General features: G+C 48.1%; 2 protein-coding genes across 3 annotated transcripts; both read left to right on the forward strand.

Annotated features, from left to right (window-relative positions):
• The first annotated feature begins 118 nt into the window (after positions 1 to 118).
• Positions 119 to 6,683, forward strand: MP (Transcriptional factor B3 family protein / auxin-responsive factor AUX/IAA-like protein). Its single transcript, XM_048695024.2, has 14 exons — positions 119 to 589; positions 1,356 to 1,743; positions 1,848 to 1,946; positions 2,052 to 2,108; positions 2,237 to 2,392; positions 2,487 to 2,571; positions 2,687 to 2,777; positions 3,279 to 3,443; positions 3,537 to 3,656; positions 3,996 to 4,071; positions 4,153 to 4,288; positions 4,404 to 5,764; positions 5,884 to 6,074; positions 6,217 to 6,683. Exons 2-14 carry the CDS (start codon positions 1,525 to 1,527, stop codon positions 6,326 to 6,328), a joined length of 2,868 nt encoding a protein of 955 aa, XP_048550981.2. The 5' UTR covers positions 119 to 589; positions 1,356 to 1,524; the 3' UTR covers positions 6,329 to 6,683.
• Positions 6,684 to 6,967: 284 nt separating this feature from the next.
• LOC147986997 (peptidyl-prolyl cis-trans isomerase Pin1-like) lies at positions 6,968 to 9,785 on the forward strand. Of its 2 annotated transcripts, none has more exons than XM_087545044.1 (2): positions 6,968 to 7,539; positions 8,486 to 9,434. In XM_087545044.1, exons 1-2 carry the CDS (start codon positions 7,089 to 7,091, stop codon positions 8,524 to 8,526), a joined length of 492 nt encoding a protein of 163 aa, XP_087401170.1. In that variant the 5' UTR covers positions 6,968 to 7,088; the 3' UTR covers positions 8,527 to 9,434. The 2 variants fall into 2 exon arrangements, with proteins under 2 accessions (XP_087401170.1, XP_087401169.1); XM_087545043.1 differs by lacking the exon at positions 8,486 to 9,434 and adding an exon at positions 9,441 to 9,785 and having other exon boundaries at positions 6,977 to 7,539.
• Positions 9,786 to 20,814: the final 11,029 nt, after the last annotated feature.

Here is a 20,814-nt window from a genome sequence, read left to right on the forward strand (position 1 = left end):
AGCCCCAGCCCCAGTGGGGATCATGGCCGGGGTTGGGTTGGGAGGGCATGGAGATGGAGCGCCTGCGCGAAGGGGGAATCATGGCTCCGCCCCTCGAAAGGCCGGCATCTTTTATCCCGTTCCCATTGTTGGCAAGGGAAGGGGAAGGGAGGGAGGTGAGGACTGAGAAGAAGCGCGCAGCAAAAGGCACTCGCACACCGGGCGTATCATTGCCCTCTACTCTACTCTACTCTACTGCCCCGGCCAGGCCCATCCTACCGCCCTCTACTCTGCGTACGCCGTACCACCACCTCACCGCGCACCACTGCTTGTACCGCGGCGCGGGGGAGGCGCCTCCTCCGCGCGTGCTCCCGGGCCTAGCACAGCTCCACCGCTTTGCTTTGCCTCGCCTTTATCAGAGGCAGAGCGCCCCCTCCCCCTCCCCTCCCCCTGCCGCCGCGCATTTGCCACTCGCCTGCTCGCTCGCCCCCTCCCCCTCCTCCTTGCTCTTCGTACTCGCTCCGGCACTTGCGCTCGGGGGTCTTCTTCTCCTTCATCCCCGGAGTCATTGCTGAGTCGCCGCTCCCCGCCTGCCGCACAAGGTTGCTAGGTACGTACGTACGTTCTTGGCTTCCTCTTGCCCACTTTTCGATCAACTCCTCGTTGCTTACCCGATCACCATTTTTAATCACCACTGCTTGCTAGTACTACTTGGCAGTAGCACCAGCTTAGCTTACAGTGCCGCCGGCGGTTTCTGGCTCTGCTCGCTTTGGTGGCGCCAGGCGCGCGGCATTGCCCTTCTCGACACGGCCCGGGGTGAACTGACTCCATGGGGTTCCGTTTCGTCGTCTTCAGGCTCCCTTCTTGTGAGACGCCTCGCCTGGGCACCGGACTAGCTCCAGCGATCCTAGAGAGAGAGAGAGAGAGAGAGAGAGAGAGAGAGAGAGAGAGTGGGGCGTTCTTGCTACCCCACCCCACGCCCCAGGCCCCTTGGCGAGCTCACGGGACGGGGGACGGCGGCCGAGCATTCCGCCGAGCACCATCTACAAGCATAGCAAGATTCCCGGCGCCATTTTGCTCTGCGCCTAGCTCCAGCCCCTGTCGGCTCTCGGCTCTCGCGTCGCGTGAATGAAGACACAAAAGCCGCCTTCTTTCTCGGGAAAGTGAGGGAGGCGGGTTTTTAGCCAGCCATGCGGACCCAGCCCGAGCTCTCTCTCTCTAGCTTGCTGCTAGCTCGCCATTCCAAACGCATTTTTTGGGGGCCTTCTTGTTCCCCTTTTGCCTACTTAATCCTGCCTGCTTCCTTGCTTGCTCACACACACTGCGCTGTTACTGATATGCATCCTCTGCTTCTCTTGCCAATGGCGCCATCGCAGTTGCAGGCACTCTGCTTTCCGAGAAGCTCTCGCTGACTGACCATCGATCAATGGCGAAGCACGGTTAAGCCGCTCCCTCAGCATTCGTGCATCCGCCTGCAGCTCGACCTCGACTCAGCGGCGGTTCTTCAGCCTCGTCGGCCCTCTGTTGGATTTCGTTGGGGGGCAGATGGCGGCGGCCTCGCAGGAGAAGCAGCAGCAGCTGCCGACGTTTGGCGTGCTGAGGAACGCGGCGGCGCTGCTCGACGAAATGCAGCTCATGGGGGAGGCGCAGGGCGCCAAGAAGGTGATCAACTCGGAGCTCTGGCACGCCTGCGCCGGCCCGCTCGTCTGCCTGCCGCAGCGCGGGAGCCTCGTCTACTACTTCCCCCAAGGCCACAGCGAGCAGGTGCGTCTCAATCCTTCTTCTCCACGAACAGTCCTGCTCTGTTCATCTGGTTTAGATCACTTGACTCAATCCATGGAATGCTCAAGTTTTTCTTGATCTGGCAGGTTGCGGCGACCACCAAGAAGACGCCCAACTCCCGCATCCCCAACTACCCGAGCCTGCCGTCGCAGCTGCTGTGCCAAGTCCACAACATCACCATGCATGTAGGTGCACATGGTTCATCTTCAGGTTCAGGTGTAATAGGGGTTAGTGGCCTCATGCATTAACCACTTAGCCCTGATGAATGCTTGGGTTCTTGTCTTCCACAGGCCGACAAGGACACCGATGAGGTCTACGCACAGATGACTCTGCAACCAGTGAACTCTGTAAGTACTGTCGGAAATGGAGCTTGGTGAAAAATTCAGAACATGCTGAACATGCTGTATTTTATCCACAGTGTTCACTGAAAGTGTAATAAAACTGTCACCTGATTCGAAGATTCTGTCAATTTCAGGAAACCGACGTGTTCCCGATCCCGTCTCTCGGCAGCTATGCCAAGAGCAAGCATCCAGCTGAGTACTTCTGCAAGAATTTGACCGCGAGCGACACGAGCACGCATGGCGGTTTCTCGGTGCCGCGAAGAGCTGCAGAGAAGCTGTTCCCACAGCTGGTATGTCAGCCTTCTGTCCACATTTTCATTATATACTTGGTTACTCTTTGTGAATGCCTCAGTTCATGCATAGGTTATGTCTTTGGGCTTGCAGGATTACTCGATGCAACCTCCGAATCAGGAGCTTATCGTCCGGGATTTGCATGATAACATGTGGACGTTTCGTCACATTTATCGTGGTAGGGTCGAATACTGTTTGACTTGTTTTAACTTGTTCATTCATTCAAGGGTACATAATTTGGGTGTCCTGGGTCCCTGTCTTCTAAAAGTTTCTTCATTTGGTGCTACTTACAGGACAGCCGAAGCGACATCTTCTAACGACTGGATGGAGTCTGTTTGTCGGCGCGAAACGGCTTAAAGCAGGGGATTCTGTCTTATTTATCAGGTATATATATGGACCCAACTTGCATGATATATACTACTACTGTGTATGTTTGGGATCTTAACGGAATGCATCTTGCAATACGGCATCTGAAAAGGTTCAGACTATGGTATTTGTCTGAACTCTTGATTATTGGATGGAATGAACCATATGGATTATGGAGACAATTCCTGCATTCAATTGCCGTCATATTTAGGGGATACAAAGTTGGTTACAGTGTAGAGTCAATCTCAAATTATGTCCATGTTATTAAGATGTAACAAATGCACTACAGTATAATCCATTGCTTGGTCTTTCTACTATCTGTTTACAGACATATCCAACAACTCAATTTTTTCATGCAGCCGTAGCTGTACTTAACATACACATTTAAGCTACCCTGATTAGTGCTATAATGCTATGTGACACAGACACGTGGAAACAACTTGTATTACCTAAAAGATTTCCACTCGGTGAATTTGTGAGAATCAAACGTCCCTTCCTGACAAAAGTTACTGGTTTCAGGGATGAGAAGTCACAACTACTTGTGGGTGTTAGGCGTGCCACCAATCAGCAAACGGCATTGTCATCATCGGTTCTGTCCACTGATAGTATGCACATAGGTGTTCTGGCTGCTGCAGCTCATGCTGCATCAAGTGGTAGTTCATTTACCATTTACTACAATCCTAGGTACAAATCTTTCTCCATCTCCATTTTGCCTGCCAGTTCATATGGTTTACTGGTGGCATATTTAACATATATTCACTCTTGAAATCTCTTCAGGACGAGCCCATCGCCGTTTGTGGTTCCTGTAGCAAGGTACAATAAGGCCAACTATATCCAGCAATCTGTTGGCATGAGAATGGCTATGATGTTTGAGACAGAGGAGTCAAGCAAGCGCAGGTCCGCCCACTAACTAGAACTAAATACTCTGTCATAGGCAGATAGCATTTTTTTTTCTTCTTTTGATTTGATGCTCTGTATTCTTCTCCAGTAAACTGCAACTGATGTTAGAAGGCAATATAAACTGTTATGCTTTCAAGTTTAAATTACTTATTCTGCAAATCTTTTTCACCTTCATCTTTGAGAAAAATGACCATATCAAAGCCACATCTACAATAGTGAGTGGTAGTATAATGCAATATACTATTCAAGTATGAAGGTTTAGCACCATCTTTCAATGTGTATGCCCGGTGAAGTTGTTCTGCATCATATCTGAATAAAATTTGATCTGTTTGACAGATACACTGGTACAATTGTGGGAGTTAGCGACTCTGATCCGATGAGATGGCCCAACTCCAAATGGCGCAACTTGCAGGTGCCTTGCTTTCCTTCCATAAAACTTGAACGAACCTGCCTATCATCATTTGGCCCTCCTAATATTACTTTGCATCAACAGATTGAATGGGATGAACATGGATACGGAGAAAGACCCGAGCGTGTGAGCATATGGGACATTGAAACTCCGGAGAACACTATAGTGTTCCCTTCTGCATCATTGAATTCGAAGCGACAATGCCTGCCTGGTTATGGAGGTACTTCTCAACCATGCTTTATTACTTGCAGTACCTGGGGTAGTGACCGAGTCTGCAAATATTTGTTCTATCATTTCATAAGTTGGAAACTAACTCTTTTTGTTTTTACTTGCAGTGCCTGGGCTAGATATTGCATCTGTAAATATGTCACCATTTCAGAGGGCACCTGGAAATCCTTATGGTAACTTGCAGCACATGCCCGCCGTTGGATCAGAATTGGCTATGATGATGTTTCTGAATCAATCTGGCCAAAACATAGGGACTCCACTCAGTTGTCACCAGTCCTCTTATTCTAGTATTATTCAAAATGTCAAGCAAAACTACATGCCTCCTTCAACATTTGGTCATCCCATTGGTTCAATAAAGCCAGAAAGCATGCCTTCCAATGAAGTCCAGCAGCAGCAGCAGTTGCATGCTCCTAAGATGCAGAGAGGCGACTCAGAAAGCTGTGAAGTTCATCCTGCCACTGATTCAGTTTCTGCGTCGGAGCTACATGTTGCAGGAAGAGAGCCAAGAAACACAGATAAATATCCAAGTCAAAGCATTTCAGAGCAAAATGGCAAGGGTGAGCCTAGAGTCAAGCCTCGGAGGAGCAAGAAAGGTTCATCTCGCAAAACCATTTCAGAGAATTCTGAACTTTCTTCGGCACCTTCACGGATTTGCGATGACCAACTGCATGTTTCAGAAGCAGAACTAATCAGTTGTGACACCAAAAATGTTAACTGTGGTAACAATGAAGGTTCATCTGGTGCACTTACTCATGGTGATTTTGCTGGACAGCTGCAGTGTCAGCAGGTCGAACAAAATGAGCTGGTGTCACCACCAAAGTTGGAATCATCAATATCACCTGATGGAGGGAAGTCAGTCAACTCATTTCCCAACCAGGCGTCTTTTTCGCAGTTCTTCGATGGTCTGGATTGGATGGTTCAGCCTCCCTATTACCAAGACTCCAATGGCATTCAGTCAGTTAGTGCATCAGAGAACATCTTCAGTCCATCTGCTAATATGGCTTCCACAATAAATACTGATACTCTAGAAACTTTTCAGAACTCTTGCCTCTCAGACTGCTTCCCAAATTCCATACAAGACTTCGTCGGCAGCCCGGATCTGCATTCGCTAACATTTCTGTCACCTGAGATGCAAAATCTGGATGTGCGCCACGACGGAAGCAACGTACCGAGCACATCCAACTCATATGTACAAATGAGCTTCTCTGAAGATGATAGTGGAAATCACATGGAATCCATGCAAAGAGGAATGAATAACATCTCCTCATGCTCTCAACCGCAGACTACCGAGGGCTTCAATCTGGGGATGTACTCAAAGTTGCCAAGTTTGAAGGAGTCTCAAGTTCTGTCTCTGCCAGAGATCCATAACAGTTCCAGGGGGACATCGTCTTGCAGCATGGATGCGGCAGAGTACAGCATCGACCGAAATGTGAAGCCGATGAAACCACCGGTGCGGACATATACAAAGGTATGGTACTACAACACTGCCAAGTAGGCAGCATTTGCTGAAAGCTCTCTGATAATGAGATAGTAACTTCAAACTTTTGCTTATGCTAATAATGTTATCTTGTAATCCATGACAAACAGGTTCAAAAGCTAGGATCTGTTGGAAGATCTATTGACGTGACACGGTATAGAGATTACCGTGAGCTGAGATCAGCCATCGCCTCCATGTTTGGACTCCAGGGGAAGCTTGAGCACCCTGCTAGTTCAGACTGGAAGCTTGTGTACGTCGACTACGAAAACGATGTGCTTCTTGTCGGGGATGATCCATGGGAGTAAGTATCTGCAGCTCTGTTTCTTGACAAAATGCAGCATAACACATCCATTGGTTAACCCATGTCCTAATGTAGTACAGTTATTAGAAATTCTTCACTCACTCACTCACTGACCATATTGTGCTTCTCTGAATCTTGGCAGGGAATTCATCAACTGCGTCCGATGCATCCGGATCCTCTCACCTTCGGAAGTACAACAGATGAGCGAGAACGGCATGCAAGTCTTGAACGACTGCATCCAAGCAGACCAGTAGGCCATTTCACAGATCAGGATGCGACTGCAAAATCAAAATAAAGCAGAGAGCAGGATTTAAGCTAGATTGCTGTTCTGAACACAGTAGCACCTTCCTTAGTTGACTGTAGGCTGATTTTTCTGACGGTGTATTTTGGTAGGGGATTTAGATTTACCAGCGTTTTGTGTGGTGTTATCATCTTTCCCAAATGCTGAAGAACCCCCAGGCAGTTTGCTGTGTGATTGCTACTTGCGGTGCTTGTTTGCCATGATGAGCTTTGTCGAGAGAGCCTGATGTCTCAACACTAGTGTAAATGTTAGAGCAGTTGGATTCGGTTTTGTTACAATTTTAGATTTATTTACTTACTCTGGTTTCACTGATGTGGATCTTGGTTGGCAATGGTGGATCTTGGTTGACAAATGCTATGCAAATAGGGCTTTTTTCTCGTACCTGGATCTGGATCTGGCGCTACATTCTTTCTCGTCGCCTCATGTGTCGTTTTCGTCGGTACTTCCTCCGTTCGAAAATATTTGTCGGACAAATGGATGTATCTAGACGTAGAGAGTATAAAAATCCAGAATGTTTTTGTTCCCAAAATTGGTCAGGCAGACAGTTTAAGGTTGGGGCTGGGGTCAAGCCTCCTCCTGCTATGCTATAATAATGGGCACGGCAACCCTGACGACAGATCAAGAAGAGCTTCAGAAACGGAAACCGAAATCCAAACCCCCGACCCACCCAAGCGTCTCAGCTCCTCTGCCGCAGCGGCCCGCCGCGACGCAAGATGGGGACCGACGCCCCCGCCCCCGCCCCGGCCGCGGCCGCCGGAGACGGCGACGCGGCCCGGAAGCGGCCGGGCGGGCAGGACGCGGCCGCGGGCGCCGACAGCAAGCGCCGCCGCGCGGAGCACCCCTCCTCCGGCTCCCGCGAGCGCCACGGCCAGCAGCCGCAGCCGCAGCCGCAGCGGCAGCAGAGGCCGGGGCGCCCCGGGGACGGGGGCAAGGGGAAGAGGGAGACGATGCGGGCGTCGCACATCCTGATCAAGCACGAGGGGTCCCGGCGCAAGGCCTCGTGGCGGGACCCCGACGGCGTCGCCATCTCCGCCACCACCCGCGACGACGCCGCCGACCTCGCCCGCGCCCTCCGCGACCAGATCGCCGCCGGGGAGCTCCAGTTCGACGCCGCCGCCCGCGACAACTCCGACTGCAACTCCGCCAAGCGCGGCGGCGACCTCGGTCAGTGCCTCCCCCCCTCCCTCCCCGCCCGCCCGATTTGCTGGTCTGTGTGTATGTGCTGCTGCTATGGATGTGTGGATTTGCTTCCGGGCGTGGCCAATTTTGGGGGTGTCGGTGGCGCTTGGCGTGTGGAATGCTGATCAGAATTGGCAAAACCAGCTTGGGTGGCGTGTTACATAACCTGGATATGTTGGCTAGTCCCATACAGCCTCACTAGAGTGTTGCATCTGAATGAGAAATGAACTATAATTCAGGTTCAGGAAATAATCTGAGTTGTTAGGCAGGAGTAGCTTCAATTGTGTGCAACAGTGCATGAATGCAAGATGTTTCCTCTTCAAGTCTTTAACCAGGTTACTTACCAGAGGTTATGCAGGAGTAGTTCCACTGTAAGGTGGTTTGTTGTCGCCCCCATGCCTGTTGTATTTGAACTGACCAATTAATATCTCTCTGTTATCTAACCTTAGTCTGCTATAAGGGGGCTGGTTGTTGGTACCCATGTCTGTTGTATTTGAACTGACCAATTAATATCTCTCTGTTATCTAATCTTATAGTCCACTAAGGCGGTTCTTAGTTGGTACCCAAGTGTGTCGTTTGAACTGACTAATTAACATCTCTCTGTTTCTGTCAGAATTTTTGTTGTCCTTTGAACTTTCAGTAATTAGGTAACTACTTATATCCACCAGAACAGATAACGGCCGTGTTAACCAACACAGGATGATTTACTCCAGTTAGTTCCCAATTTGCCCTTTCTATGAGTTTTGTTATTAATAATGGCTAAGGTTTCCTTGTTTTCTCTGATTTTTTGTTGCCTGCAACTATATGTAGAACCTGGTACACACTTTATGTATGCTTAATCCCAATGTTCAGCCTGCCTTTTGAGCCTGCCTTAGCCAGTTCAATTTTTCGCTAAGATTCCTAAGTGTATGAATATTGTGGAATGTTGCAGGGACAACTCACGCCTGTGGGACACACCACAATACACTATAAAGACGTGGTGACGTATTATTTTTTCCAAAAACAAGAAGCTGACCTACTGAACATGATGACATGTTTAAATTGTACATGATCTCATAGTTGCTCTGTCCAAAGTTACAGAATGCTTCTCTGCAGTACCTTTGTATAATTGATAATTTCCTAGGGTTATCGAATCATCGATTTTGGAACATCAAATGGGACAATTGAGCACCATTATGAGCAGAACGTCGGAAAAAAATTAAGTCGAGCAACCAGGCACTAGCACCCAGTGGCATTGTTCTAAAGAAGTATGACGGGCACCAGCCAGTCAGTCCGCGGCGCGGAAACAAATTCCACCTCATCCAGGTGTCGAACCCTGGTGGGCGTGTTGGCACTGGAGCACCCCCACCAACTGAGTGACGTTCGGTTTCTCAGTTATGTTCTTATTGTGTTGACATATTTGCACTGCATGCACAGCATCCACAAGGGACTAAAATCATGAAAATAGGCACACATCACTAGATTGTTTTCTTGCTGGCGCAGTATTTTTTCTAGTGTTCTTAACCAAGTGCACCTTACATTGCTAAGAAATGTGAATTGCTCTAGTCCTGTTCAGGTAAACTCTATTTTGCATGGGAGTATGGGATGAAACATCTGTACAACGTAGACAATCCCTGCATTAAAATGCTATCATATTTAGGGGATGAGTCTAGAATCTGCTGTGCCTTTATTTACGTTATTTGGATGCTGTAATGAAGGAAGGCCATGTGCATCAGACTGTTATGTCTTGTCTTTTTCTGCGACAAACTCATGGTCTTTCCAGTTTCCACTAGTTCATCACTGTCTTCTATTGTACCCCTGATGCTTCAATTCAGTCATTCTCTTTCTGATTCAAAAATTCGTTCATAATCAGGCCTAACTTAACGTTTCATGATCTATGGCCGTAGGTCCATTCGAGAAGGGCAAGATGCAGAAGCCTTTCGAGAAGGCAGTGATTGCTCTGAAGGTGGGGGACATGAGCGACGTGGTTGATACTGAGAGCGGGGTGCACATCATCCTGAGGACCGGGTGACGGCGTCCGTGGAAGCTCTGTCGATCCATATGAGATTGGCTTGAAACATCGCGCGTTCTCTTAAGCAGAGACCTTTTGCTTTTAACTTGCATTGTAACAGTGCTGACTGCAAAGCTACTATGGGATTTGGCTGTATGCCAGGATTAGACGTTGGTGGTGCTTGTGTTGTCTCGATAATGTTACAACTTTTGAGTGAAATTCAGTTGTTATTCTCTTTCAAGTGTTGAACAGTCATTTCGAGTCCAGCCACTTTCACATTCACATATCCCTCTAGCTTTGAGTTTACCTTGACCACTGCACTTGTCTGCGGAAGATCACTAGCGAACAGCAGCAACAGCTAAAACAGAGGAAATGACAACCACAACAGTAAGTTCCTTCCAGCTTTGCAGTTCACACCATAACATAGTACTCCCTCCATTTTTATATACATGGCCACAAACTCAGATTACATGTGTCTTGTTTTATAAACCAGCTTTTCTTTTCGTTTACTGGATTTACGCTGCAAGCATGCAAGTAAGAAATACTGTAGGAAATTGAGTGAAGTGTCATTATGACTACATGCATGTAAGTATTAAACGGGTTGCTAGAACGAGAAAATATCATTAACTTTTGTCTCGATTACTGTTGTTCGCCTTGTATAGATGTAAAATGTATTTTCTATAGTGGCCTTGTACAAGTAAATGGAGGGAGCATAATGAATCAACAAACAGAAAACCCCACATAGTCCCTCACGAAGAGTGTACATTTGGCTTTAAAATTTATCTACAAAAAGGTGTACTTTTATCTTCCTAATACACTTTAAAGTAGAAAAAAGTTTATCTCTAATCGCACGGTAATCAAGACCAATAACATTCAACACTTGGTCTCTTTAATTTCTACATGCACTTAGCTCATTGCGTGTTGGGTAATTAAAAAGGAATGAGATGGTGGCTTGCACCTTTCCGATGCATTTTTACCCGACTCCATAATTTGTCCTAAAATTTCTATATGTACACTTTTCACCGGACGGGGGGAGTATGCCGTCAAAAACAATTCAAATCATGCATGCGAAAAAAGGAGGAGGACACCCACTAATAAAGAAAACTTATGGGCAGTAAATCATAGCAGCAAGATGGTAAAAGATGGAGATTCATCAAACTATTCTGTGATCATGTTTTGGCAGGGCACCCATACATCACATGTTCAACATTTACCATTTTTGGTTAGACATATGCGTGGAATATTCGAAAAACGAGTGTGTCAGCCGGTGAGTTCTCGGGCCGAAAGGAAGAGTTCCATATCAACATGGTTCTGTGCAAAAATGTTAAGGGCCGGTCCTTTTGAATGTAGCGCAATATGTGGTTTTTTTAGGAGAGTGTAGGGCTTGTTGGTGCTCCACAAAATGTATCATTGACGAGAAGCAATTTTAGAAGAAACCATCTTGCTTGTTGCACAAATATAAATAGGTATTTGCATGTTAGCGAGAATAAAAACTTGTAGTTACCACCTTTTCTTTCAGATTCAAGACATAGTACCTTCAGCACTACGCATCTGCAACATCTAGATTAGGATCTGTTTTGAAAAGCTTATGAATCATCAAAGAATCAACTACTTCAATAACAAAACCCATGACGTGAGCAAATCGAGTCTAGATGGTTGTTTCCGATTTGACGTGTGATCGATACTCCTAGATAGTGTAAATGCTATCACGTGTAGCCCCAAGTGAAGACCCTCTTTGATGTTGGTGTGAGCAAGCCCATATGTCTTGTCAATTATCATAATCTTGACGCTCATAAGCACCGTGAATAGGAACAGCCAACAAAATACTCCTGTCAATAAAGCTAACACATCATTTTTCGTATACTTGAGTAACAGTCTCTTAATTGTGAGCATAATAACACAAACTGCCCAATGTAACATTGCATTTCTAGTGATGGGGGTACTTAATCTTCCACATACAAGGATAACTATCAGGCGATGGCTGCAGAAGAACTATCATTTGTTTATACTAATGTTTTGTACTTCTTTAATTCACTTTTTCGACACACATTATTAACAACTGTAATTTCGAGTATATTTCATAAATTAACCACATAACATTGTAGTTAAATATTAAAACACAATATTTTTACTATGTAAGTAGAATCTCATTTATCAACAATATGCTTGGAGAATATTTTTAGAATATTTTTACTATGCCAAGCTTGGAGGTGTTGCGGTATTTTACATCATTATTATTCTATTTTGTTATAATCTTTAGTAATATCTTGGTTGAGAGAAGTTTATAGTTCAAAATATTATATTACAAAGTGTTCTATTTTCTCCTTTGAAGCAATATATCGATGTATTTCTTGGTGCGAGACTATATAATAAAGAGATGGCGTGAGACTTCCCTTTGCTTTTCGTTATTACATATTCTAATACTATAATTCAATCTTATAGAATTATCTAGAGGGAGGTCATGACTTTACATTGGAGGTTTGATAATGGAAAATATTGAAATTTAACAAATGAGCATTGATAAGTTACATAATTCTGATTTTTTGTTGGCTGCAACTATATGTAAAACATGGTGCATGTTTGTATGTTTAATCCCAATGTTTAGGCTGTCTTGTGAGCCAGCCTTCATTTATGTTATTTGGATGCTATAATGAAGGAATGCCCATGTTGCATTAGACCATTAAGTCTTGTCTTTTTCTGTGACAAACTCGTGGTCTTTCGAGTTGCCACTTGTTCATTACTATCTTCTCTTGTACCCATGGTGCTTGCATTCTTATATTCTGTTCTATGATTCAAAATTTCATCCTTGCTCAGGCCTAGCTTTGGGTTTCACAATTTATGGCTGTAGGTCCATTCGAGAGGGGGAAAATGTAGAAGCCTTCCGAGAAGGCGGTGATTGCTCTGAAAGTAGGGGAGATGAGCGACATGGTTGGTACTGAGAGCGGGTTGCACATCATCTTGAGGACTGGGTGACAAAATCCGTGTGAGTTGTGGCGATCCATATGATATTGGTTTGAAACATGTGTGTTCTTAAGTAGAGACCTTTTGTTTTTCACTGACCTCATGCAGGTTTTGAACCCTGGTGGGCGGGTTGGCGCTGGCGCACCCACACCAACCGGGTGAAGTTTGATTTATCAAATATGTTCTTATTGTGTTACATATTTGCACCGCATGCGCCCAACATCCAGAAGGGACTAAATCATGAAAATAGCACACATCACTAGCTTGTTTTCTTGCCGGTGCAGTATTTTTCTTCTTCTGGTTTTCTCAACCAACCACATCTCACATTGCTAAGAAATGTGAATTGCTCTAGGCTTGTTTAGCTAAACTCTATCGAAAACCCTAAAGTTATTCTTGGTCCACCGAGACACCTACATCCGGACCCACCGAGATACACCAGACAGAGCCACTGCCTAAACCCTAGAAATTTGGTCTCACCGAGATGGCATTCGGTCCCATCGAAGTGCACTAGCAACCTTTTTGTAGTTCATCGACTTCATTTCAGAATTACTGAGTGAAACCGATCGAAACTACCAAAACACTCATAGTGCTTAGGCCATCTCATCGGTCCCATCGAGTGAATTCATCCGGCCTCACCGAATCGTCTAAAGTTCAAACCTTTTACACTAATCAGTCCCTCTGAGTTTTTCACCCGGTTCCACCGACTTGTGCATAAAAGTCTGTAACGGCTAGATCTTTGGTGATGGCTATATATACCCCACCCACACCACCTACTCTCAGAGAGAGCAACCAGGATGAAGCCGCCACTTCCCATATCCATTATCTGAGAGAGAACCACCTACACTTGTGTTGAGATCAAGGGATTCCACTCCAACCATTTGATCCTTGACTTCTAGCCCCCTCAAGTTGCTTCCACCCCAATCCTTCTCCCACCACCATGTGAAATTTGTAACAGAGTGATTGAGTGTTGATGATACTATCGTTTAAAGCACAAGAGGAAGTAGTTCATCATCAACGACAACATCTATTACCTTTTGGAGAGTGGTATATCCTAGATTGGTTAGGTGTCACACGGGAGCCACCAAATCATGTGGAGTTGAACCAAGAGTTTGTAAGGGAAGGAGATTGCCTACTTCATAAAGATCTACCCCGAGTGAGGCTAGTTCTTCGTGGACGTAAACCATGATGACATAGACAAAGTTTCTTCTTCATGAACCCTTCGTGGGTGAAGCCCTCCATGGACTCGTGCAACCGTTACCCTCAGCGGGTTGAAGTCTCCATCAACGTGGACGTACGATAGCACCACCTATCGGAACCATGCCAAAAATCACCGCATCTTCATTGTGTTTGATTTCTCCGATCCCCTCCTTTACATTCATATGCAAAGTCTTTACTTTCCGCTGCCTACTATCTAGACTTGCATGCGTAGGTTGTTGCTTGGCTTATGTGAATAGATAAAACTTGCCAAGAACTAAAATTGGGAAAATGTTAAGTTTTTATTTGGTCAAGTAGTTTAATCACCAACTCTAGACCTACTTACGATCCTACACCGGCCCATCAGGCCGGGAACTGATGTGGTGAGATACCCCTGGGCCGGGACACAGTCACTAACCTCCTTGGAACAAGAAAGGTGGGATCTAGGCATCTAGCTGGTGGACATTTCATCTTAAGGGCTTGTTCTGATGTCCTCTAGCTTCCAACTTCACGAACTCCATAGTTGGAGTCGGGCTGAACGTTTTATCTCCAAGAAGCTGAATCTGAGAAGCTAAGGCAGTCCGTAGTGCAAAAATGCGAAATGGAGAAAGCCCAACTCAACCAAACAAAGAAGCTGAGAGTTCACCATATTTACAGAGAGTTGCCCCTGCCAAAGAAAACGGCTCATTCTCCTCCCCCTCAAAACAGAAAAACTTACACTCCCTCTCTCATACACAGGGTTGGCTCGAGTCGGCCCGTTATGGCGCTAAGGCAGGCCAGTGATACGTCTCCAACGTATCTATAATTTATGAAGTATTCATGTTGTTTTATTATCATTCTTGGATGTTTTACAATCATTTTGTAGCAACTTTATATCATTTTTTGGGGCTAACCTATTGACCCAGTGCCCAGTGTCAGTTGTTGTTTTTTGCTTGTTTTTTACATCGCGTGAAATCAATATCAAATGGAGTCCAAACACCGCGAAACTTTTTGTGGATTTTTTATGGACCAGAAGACCACCGGTGGGCCAGAGAAGCACCTAGGGGGTGCCCCGAGGGGGGCACAACCCACCTGGACGTGCCTGCAGGTGGGTTGTGCCCACCTCGGTGGCCTCCCGTACCCCCTCTTTTACCCTATAAATTCCTAAAAATTCCAGAAACCCTCGGGGTTAACCTAGATCAGAAGTTCCACCGCCGCAAGGCTCTGTAGCCACCGAAAACCAATCTAGACCCTTTCCGGCACCCTGCCGGAGGGGGGAATCTTCTCCGGTGGCCATCTTCATCATCCCGGCGGCCACCACGATCAGGAGGGAGTAGTCCACCCTCGGGGCTGAGGGTTTGTACCAGTAGCTATGTGTTTAATCTCTCTCTCTCTCTCTCTCGTGTTCTTGAGATGTCACGATCTTGATGTATCGCGGGCTTTGTTAATATAGTCGGATCATATGGTGTTTTCCCATCTCTAGCTTGTTGTGATGAATTGAGTTTTCCCTTTGAGATTTCGTTTTATCGGATTGCATACTTTTATGGATTTGAGAGCACTTGATGTATGTCTTGCTATGAATACCCATGGTGACAATGGGGTATCATATTGATTCACTTGATATGTGTTTTGGCACTCAACTCGCGGATTCCCGAGGTGACATTGGGGTAATCTATGCATAGGGGTTGATGCAAGATCTCGTATTTTGTTTTCTCCGATAGAAATTTTGGGGCACTCTTTGAGGTTCTTTGTGTTGGATTGAGTATTAAGAATCTGAATTTGCTTTGGTGTTATTTTAGTACGAACTCTGTTGGGGAACACAGTAATTTCAAAAAAATTCCTACGCACATGCAAGATCATGGTGATGCATAGCAACGAGAGGGGAAGAGTGTTGTCCACGTACCCTCGTAGACCGCAAGCGGAAGCGTTATGACAACACGGTTGATGTAGTCGTACGTCTTCACGATTGACCGATCCTAGTACCGAAAGTACGGCACCTCCGCGATCTGCACACGTTCGGCTCGGTGACGTCCCGCGAACTCACGATCCAGCAGAGTGTCGAGGGAGAGCTTCGTCAGCACGACGACGTGATGACGGTGATGATGATGCTACCGGAACAGGGCTTCGCCTAAGCACCGCTACGATATGACCGAGGTGGATTATGGTGGAGGGGGCACCGCACACGGCTAAGAGATCAGTGATCAACTGGTGTGTCTATGGGGTGCCCCTCCCCCGTATATAAAGGAGTGGAGGAGGGGGAGGGCCGGCCCTCTACTATGGCGCGCCCTAGGGAGTCCTACTCCCATCGGGAGTAGGATTCCCCCCTTTCCAAGTAGGAGTAGGAGAGAAGGAAGGGAAAGAGAGAAGAGAAGGAAGGAGGGGGCGCCACCCCTTCCCCCGAGTCCAATTTAGACTAGGCCTTGGGGGGCGCGCGGCCTGCCCTAGGCAGCCCCTCTCTCTTTTCCCTAAAGCCCAATAAGGCCCATATATTCCCAGGGGGTTTCGGTAACCTCCTGGTACTCCGAAAAATGCCCGAACTCATCCGGAACCATTCCCATGTCCAAACATAGGCTTCCAATATATCGATCTTTACGTCTCGACCATTTCTAGACTCCTCGTCGTGTCCGTGATCAAATCCGGGACTCCGAACTACCTTCGGTACATCAAAACACATAAACTCATAATACCGATCGTCACCGAACGTTAAGCGTGCGGACCCTATGGATTCGAGAACTATGTAGACATGACCGAGACACTTCTCCGGTCAATAAACAATAGCGAACCTGGATGTTCATATTGGCTCCCACATATTCTACGAAGATCTTTATCGGTCAAACCGCATAACGATATATGTTATTCCCTTTGTCATCGGTATGTTACTTGCCCGAGATTCGATCATCAGTATCTCAATACCTAGTTCAATCTCATTACCGGCAAGTCTCTTTACTCGTTCCGTAATGCTACATCCCGTAACTAACTCATTAGCTACATTGCTTGCAAGGCTTATAGTTGTGACGCCCGGATAATTAGGCTACAGTGAACCTCTGCTAATGATGCCACGCCACCTCGATTACTGTTGCTAATCTCGCGTTAGTTCGAAACCGGTTCAGTTTAAAAATTCAAAATCTAGCAAACAATAAAAGTTTTCAAATATTAAAACTAAAATGTTCGGAGTGGGCCAACTTTTCCATATTAAATATTGGTGAAGAAGCCACAATTTTGTAAAGTATTTTAGTTGCACTATAGTATGTAAAACAACAGCAAAACAATTATTTAAATGCTTTTAAATACTAAACAAATGTTAATCTAGTTTATATAATCACCAAACTTTTTGGAGTAGGTGGCCTATGTTATTATGCTAATTTAGGAGTAGGGGTTATATTTTTTTAAAGCTGTTTTGTTAACTAAAATAAATAAAAACAGTAAACTAACAAAAAAAAGGAAACACCCCCACTAGGCTTTGGCCCAGCAGGCCTTTGGGCCACCCACCCGGCCGGCCCATCTCCTCTCCTTAACTCCCTCCCCACTCCACCGGACCCCCACCGACAGACCCCCACTTCCCCCGCAAAAATATCTCCCCCCTCTCCCGCGACTGGATCGGGATCGAGGGAGGAGACCTCCGTCGCTGCCGCCCGACGCCACCATCACCGCCTCCGGCGACCCGCCGCCGCCACGGCCCGCCACCTCGACATGCCGGACCACGTCACCGGACCGCTGCCGCGCAAAGCCTCCCTCGCCGGACCGCCTCCTCGACCCCGCCCCGCCTCTCCATCAACAGCTCCCTCGAGCCTCGCCGCCACCCCTCCTCTTCAACGCCGGTGAGGGCCTTGCCCTCCCCTTTCCCTTCCTCTGCTCCGTGCCGGCCGCGCCGCTCGCTCCCTGCGCTGGCACTGCACGTCTCGGCCCGCGCCCGCGAGCTCGCTTGCGCTCGTTGCGCTTGCCGCGGCCCTACACCGTGGTCGCCGTGCCCGACTGCGCCCTCCGCGCGCCCCTCACGCGTCCGGGCCACGCCCGGCCACCGCGCGCACGCGCACACGCACCCCCATCGCCCCATTGCTCCCCCACGCACCCCGTCCGGCCGGTCCGTCGCCGCACCACCGCGGGCGACCGCACCTGCCCGCGCCCTCCTTCCCGCGCATCGCGTTCGTCACCGCAGCCATAGCCGGCCAGGCTCGTCCATGAGCACGGCTTCGTGCTCCTCCCCCGCCCCCGCTTGCTTCGCCTACTGCTGCTACTAACCACCGCCGGCCGCCCTCCCTTCCTCCCGCGGTCGCCCCACCGCGTCCGCCCGCGTCGCCGCGCCTCCCTGTTCGCCCTGCAGCTGCGTGCTGCTGGTGGCACCGTAGCCACCCCGCGCCGCCCACTTGCCACCGTGCCGGCCCCCGCTGCCTCCCCGTCGGCCAGCCGCTGCCCCGCGACGCCACTCCGTCCGAAGCCCACGCCCCCGCCGGTGCTTCCCGCTGCGACGGCCGCCCCCGCTCCGTCCCCCTGGCCTCGCCTGCCTAGCACCGCGCCGCCGTCGCCCCGCGGCTGCCGCTGCTCACCAGCGCACTCCGACGCCCGTGCCCCTCGTCGCGGCTGTGGCTAGCCGCGCCGGCGCCGTCCCTTGCCGCGGTCTCGCTCGCCATTTGACCCGCTCGGGTCCGCCTCCTCGGGCACACGCCCGTAACCGCTACGCCCGTTTAGCCTCATGGGCCACTGACCACAGGGGCCCACAACCCCTGTTTTGTAAAAAAAGATATTAAAAAAACAAATAAATATAAAAACATTAATTAATTAATTAATTAGGTAATTAATTATCTTAATTAACCTTGCTTAATTAGCCTAATGAACTAGTTTAGTTATTTTAAATCTGTTAATTAGTTAGGTCAATGACAGACGGGCCCCACTGCCCTGTTTGACCAGTCAACGGTTTGTGTTGACCGCTGATGTCATGCTGGTGCAATAACTCCGTTTTAGCTTTAATAATAAATTCAGAAATTGTTTAAATCTTTGATAAATCACAGAAAATAAACCGTAACTCGGATGAAAAAGTTTTATACATGAAAGTTGCTCAGAACGACGAGACGAATCCGAATACGCTGCCCGTTTGTCAGCCACACGTCCCTAGCATAGCGAACATGCAACTTTCCCTCTTCGGTCCGTCTGTCCGAAAACGTGGAACACTGGGAATACTTTCCCGGATGTTTTCCCCTTCGCCGGTATCACTTATCCATGCGTTAGGTCACCTCTAGCACCGCGTATTGCCATGTTATGCTTTGTGATGCTTTGATTGCTCTGTTATTTATTGTGTTCCCCTCCGTTACTTCTTTCCGGTAGACCCCAAGACCGATGTCGGTACCCCCCTGTGATCGACTACACCGACGTCGAACCCTTCTTGCCAGAGCAACCAGGCAAGCAAACCCTCCTTGAGCATTCCGATATCACCCATTTCTTTCCCTCTCATGCTTGCATTAGAACTGCTACTGCTTTATGTATGATCCTATTCTGATGCATAGCCTATTTTTGTTACCTGCTTTCATACCTTACCTGCTTATCCTAAACTGCTTAGTATAGGTTGGTTAGAGATCCATCAGTGACCCTACCTTGTCCTAGTTGCCTCGCTTATGTTCGATGACTCGATCAACGTGATCGACGTCCAGGCCCCGACACCGCACATCACCCCCCCTAGTTGTACGACTCTGCAGAGTTACCATCGAGTGCCGAGGGTGGAACCTCTTACATCACTCCTGATGAGATCTCTGTAGTGTAGCTATACGGTTGAGGTCATCGAGGGTGATTTCCTCCTTAACCACTTCCGTTACGGCTCTGTTGTGCAACCCCTCAAGTGTGAACCTCGAGGGTGGATCCTCTTACGTTCACCTTGATGATAACATCGAGTGGAATTCTCCGGGGGTGATTCCTCGGGTTTTCCCCTTGCTGTTAGACACACAGTTACTATGTCCTTACACTGAGCCATGTTACTAAAGACGGGTCGACCCTGAGGGGTACCCGCGCGAGCTTAATAGCGAGTGATGTGGAGTCGGGTTGACCTGGAAGGTGCCCGCGAGATACTTACGAGGTGTGGCCGGGCATTCTTAGCCCTTGCCGCAAGTACTCGAGACGGGGCGAAGGGGTCACATCGATCGTGAGTCTCTGCTTGTTACCGCGCGTTCCTAATCCACTACGATTTGGATATTTGATCCGAGGGGCCTCTGGCCTGATAGCACTAACCATCACGTGGGCATAGTATGGGCGTTCTGCGTCGTATACATCAGCCGAAGCTTAATAGATGTCAGTGACTGAGCGGCACGCGCCGGGTTGGACTGGAAAGCACCTACCTTGTTGAAGGAGGTAGCTAGGTCTGCTCACCGGCCGCGTACGCAACGTGCAGGAGTTCCCGGGGAGATGGCCCATGACCCCTGGGGGCATAGGTTTAGTTCGGCGTGCTGGCCTCTCTATTAAGCCTAGGTCGAGTTACGGCATACTGTTTGACCGAGGCCGGGCATGACCCAGGAAAGTGTGTCCGGCCGGAGTTAATCAAGCGTGGTGGGTAAGTTGGTGCAACCCTGCAGGGAAGAAAACATCTATCGATAGCCTGTCCTACGGTAACGGACACTTGGAGCTGTATCCCGATCGATACAACTAGAACTAGATACGTGTGATGAGAAATGGATGGTGATGAGAAATGGATAGTATGGCTCTGGGATTGCTTTCTCGCAGGGAGTCGAGAAAGGATCTTCGGCCGAGGTTGATAACACTACTGCTACTTTACTTTATGCTACTCTACTCCCTCCTGTTGCTGCAAGATGGTGGTTTCCAGAAGATGCTAGTCTGCGATAGGCTAGGCTTTCCCCTTCCCTTCTGGCATTCTGTAGTTTAGTCCACAGATACAACCCATTCCTTTGATACAGATGCATACTTAGTTTAGATCTGATGTAAGTCTTGCGAGTACTTTGGATGAGTACTCACGGTTGCTTTGCTACTTCTTTTCCCCCATACCCAATTGTTGCGACCAGATGACGGAGCCCAGGAGCTAGACGACGCCACTGATGACTACTACTACCCGGAGGATGCGTACTACTACGTGAAGACCGCCGATGACTAGGAGTAGTTAGGAGGCTCCCAGGCAGGAGACCTTGCCTTTTCGATCATTG

This window comes from Triticum urartu, chromosome 2A (genome assembly GCF_056163025.1).
Source record: "Triticum urartu cultivar PI428250 chromosome 2A, HENAU_Tu73, whole genome shotgun sequence".
Lineage (NCBI taxonomy): Eukaryota > Viridiplantae > Streptophyta > Magnoliopsida > Poales > Poaceae > Triticum > Triticum urartu.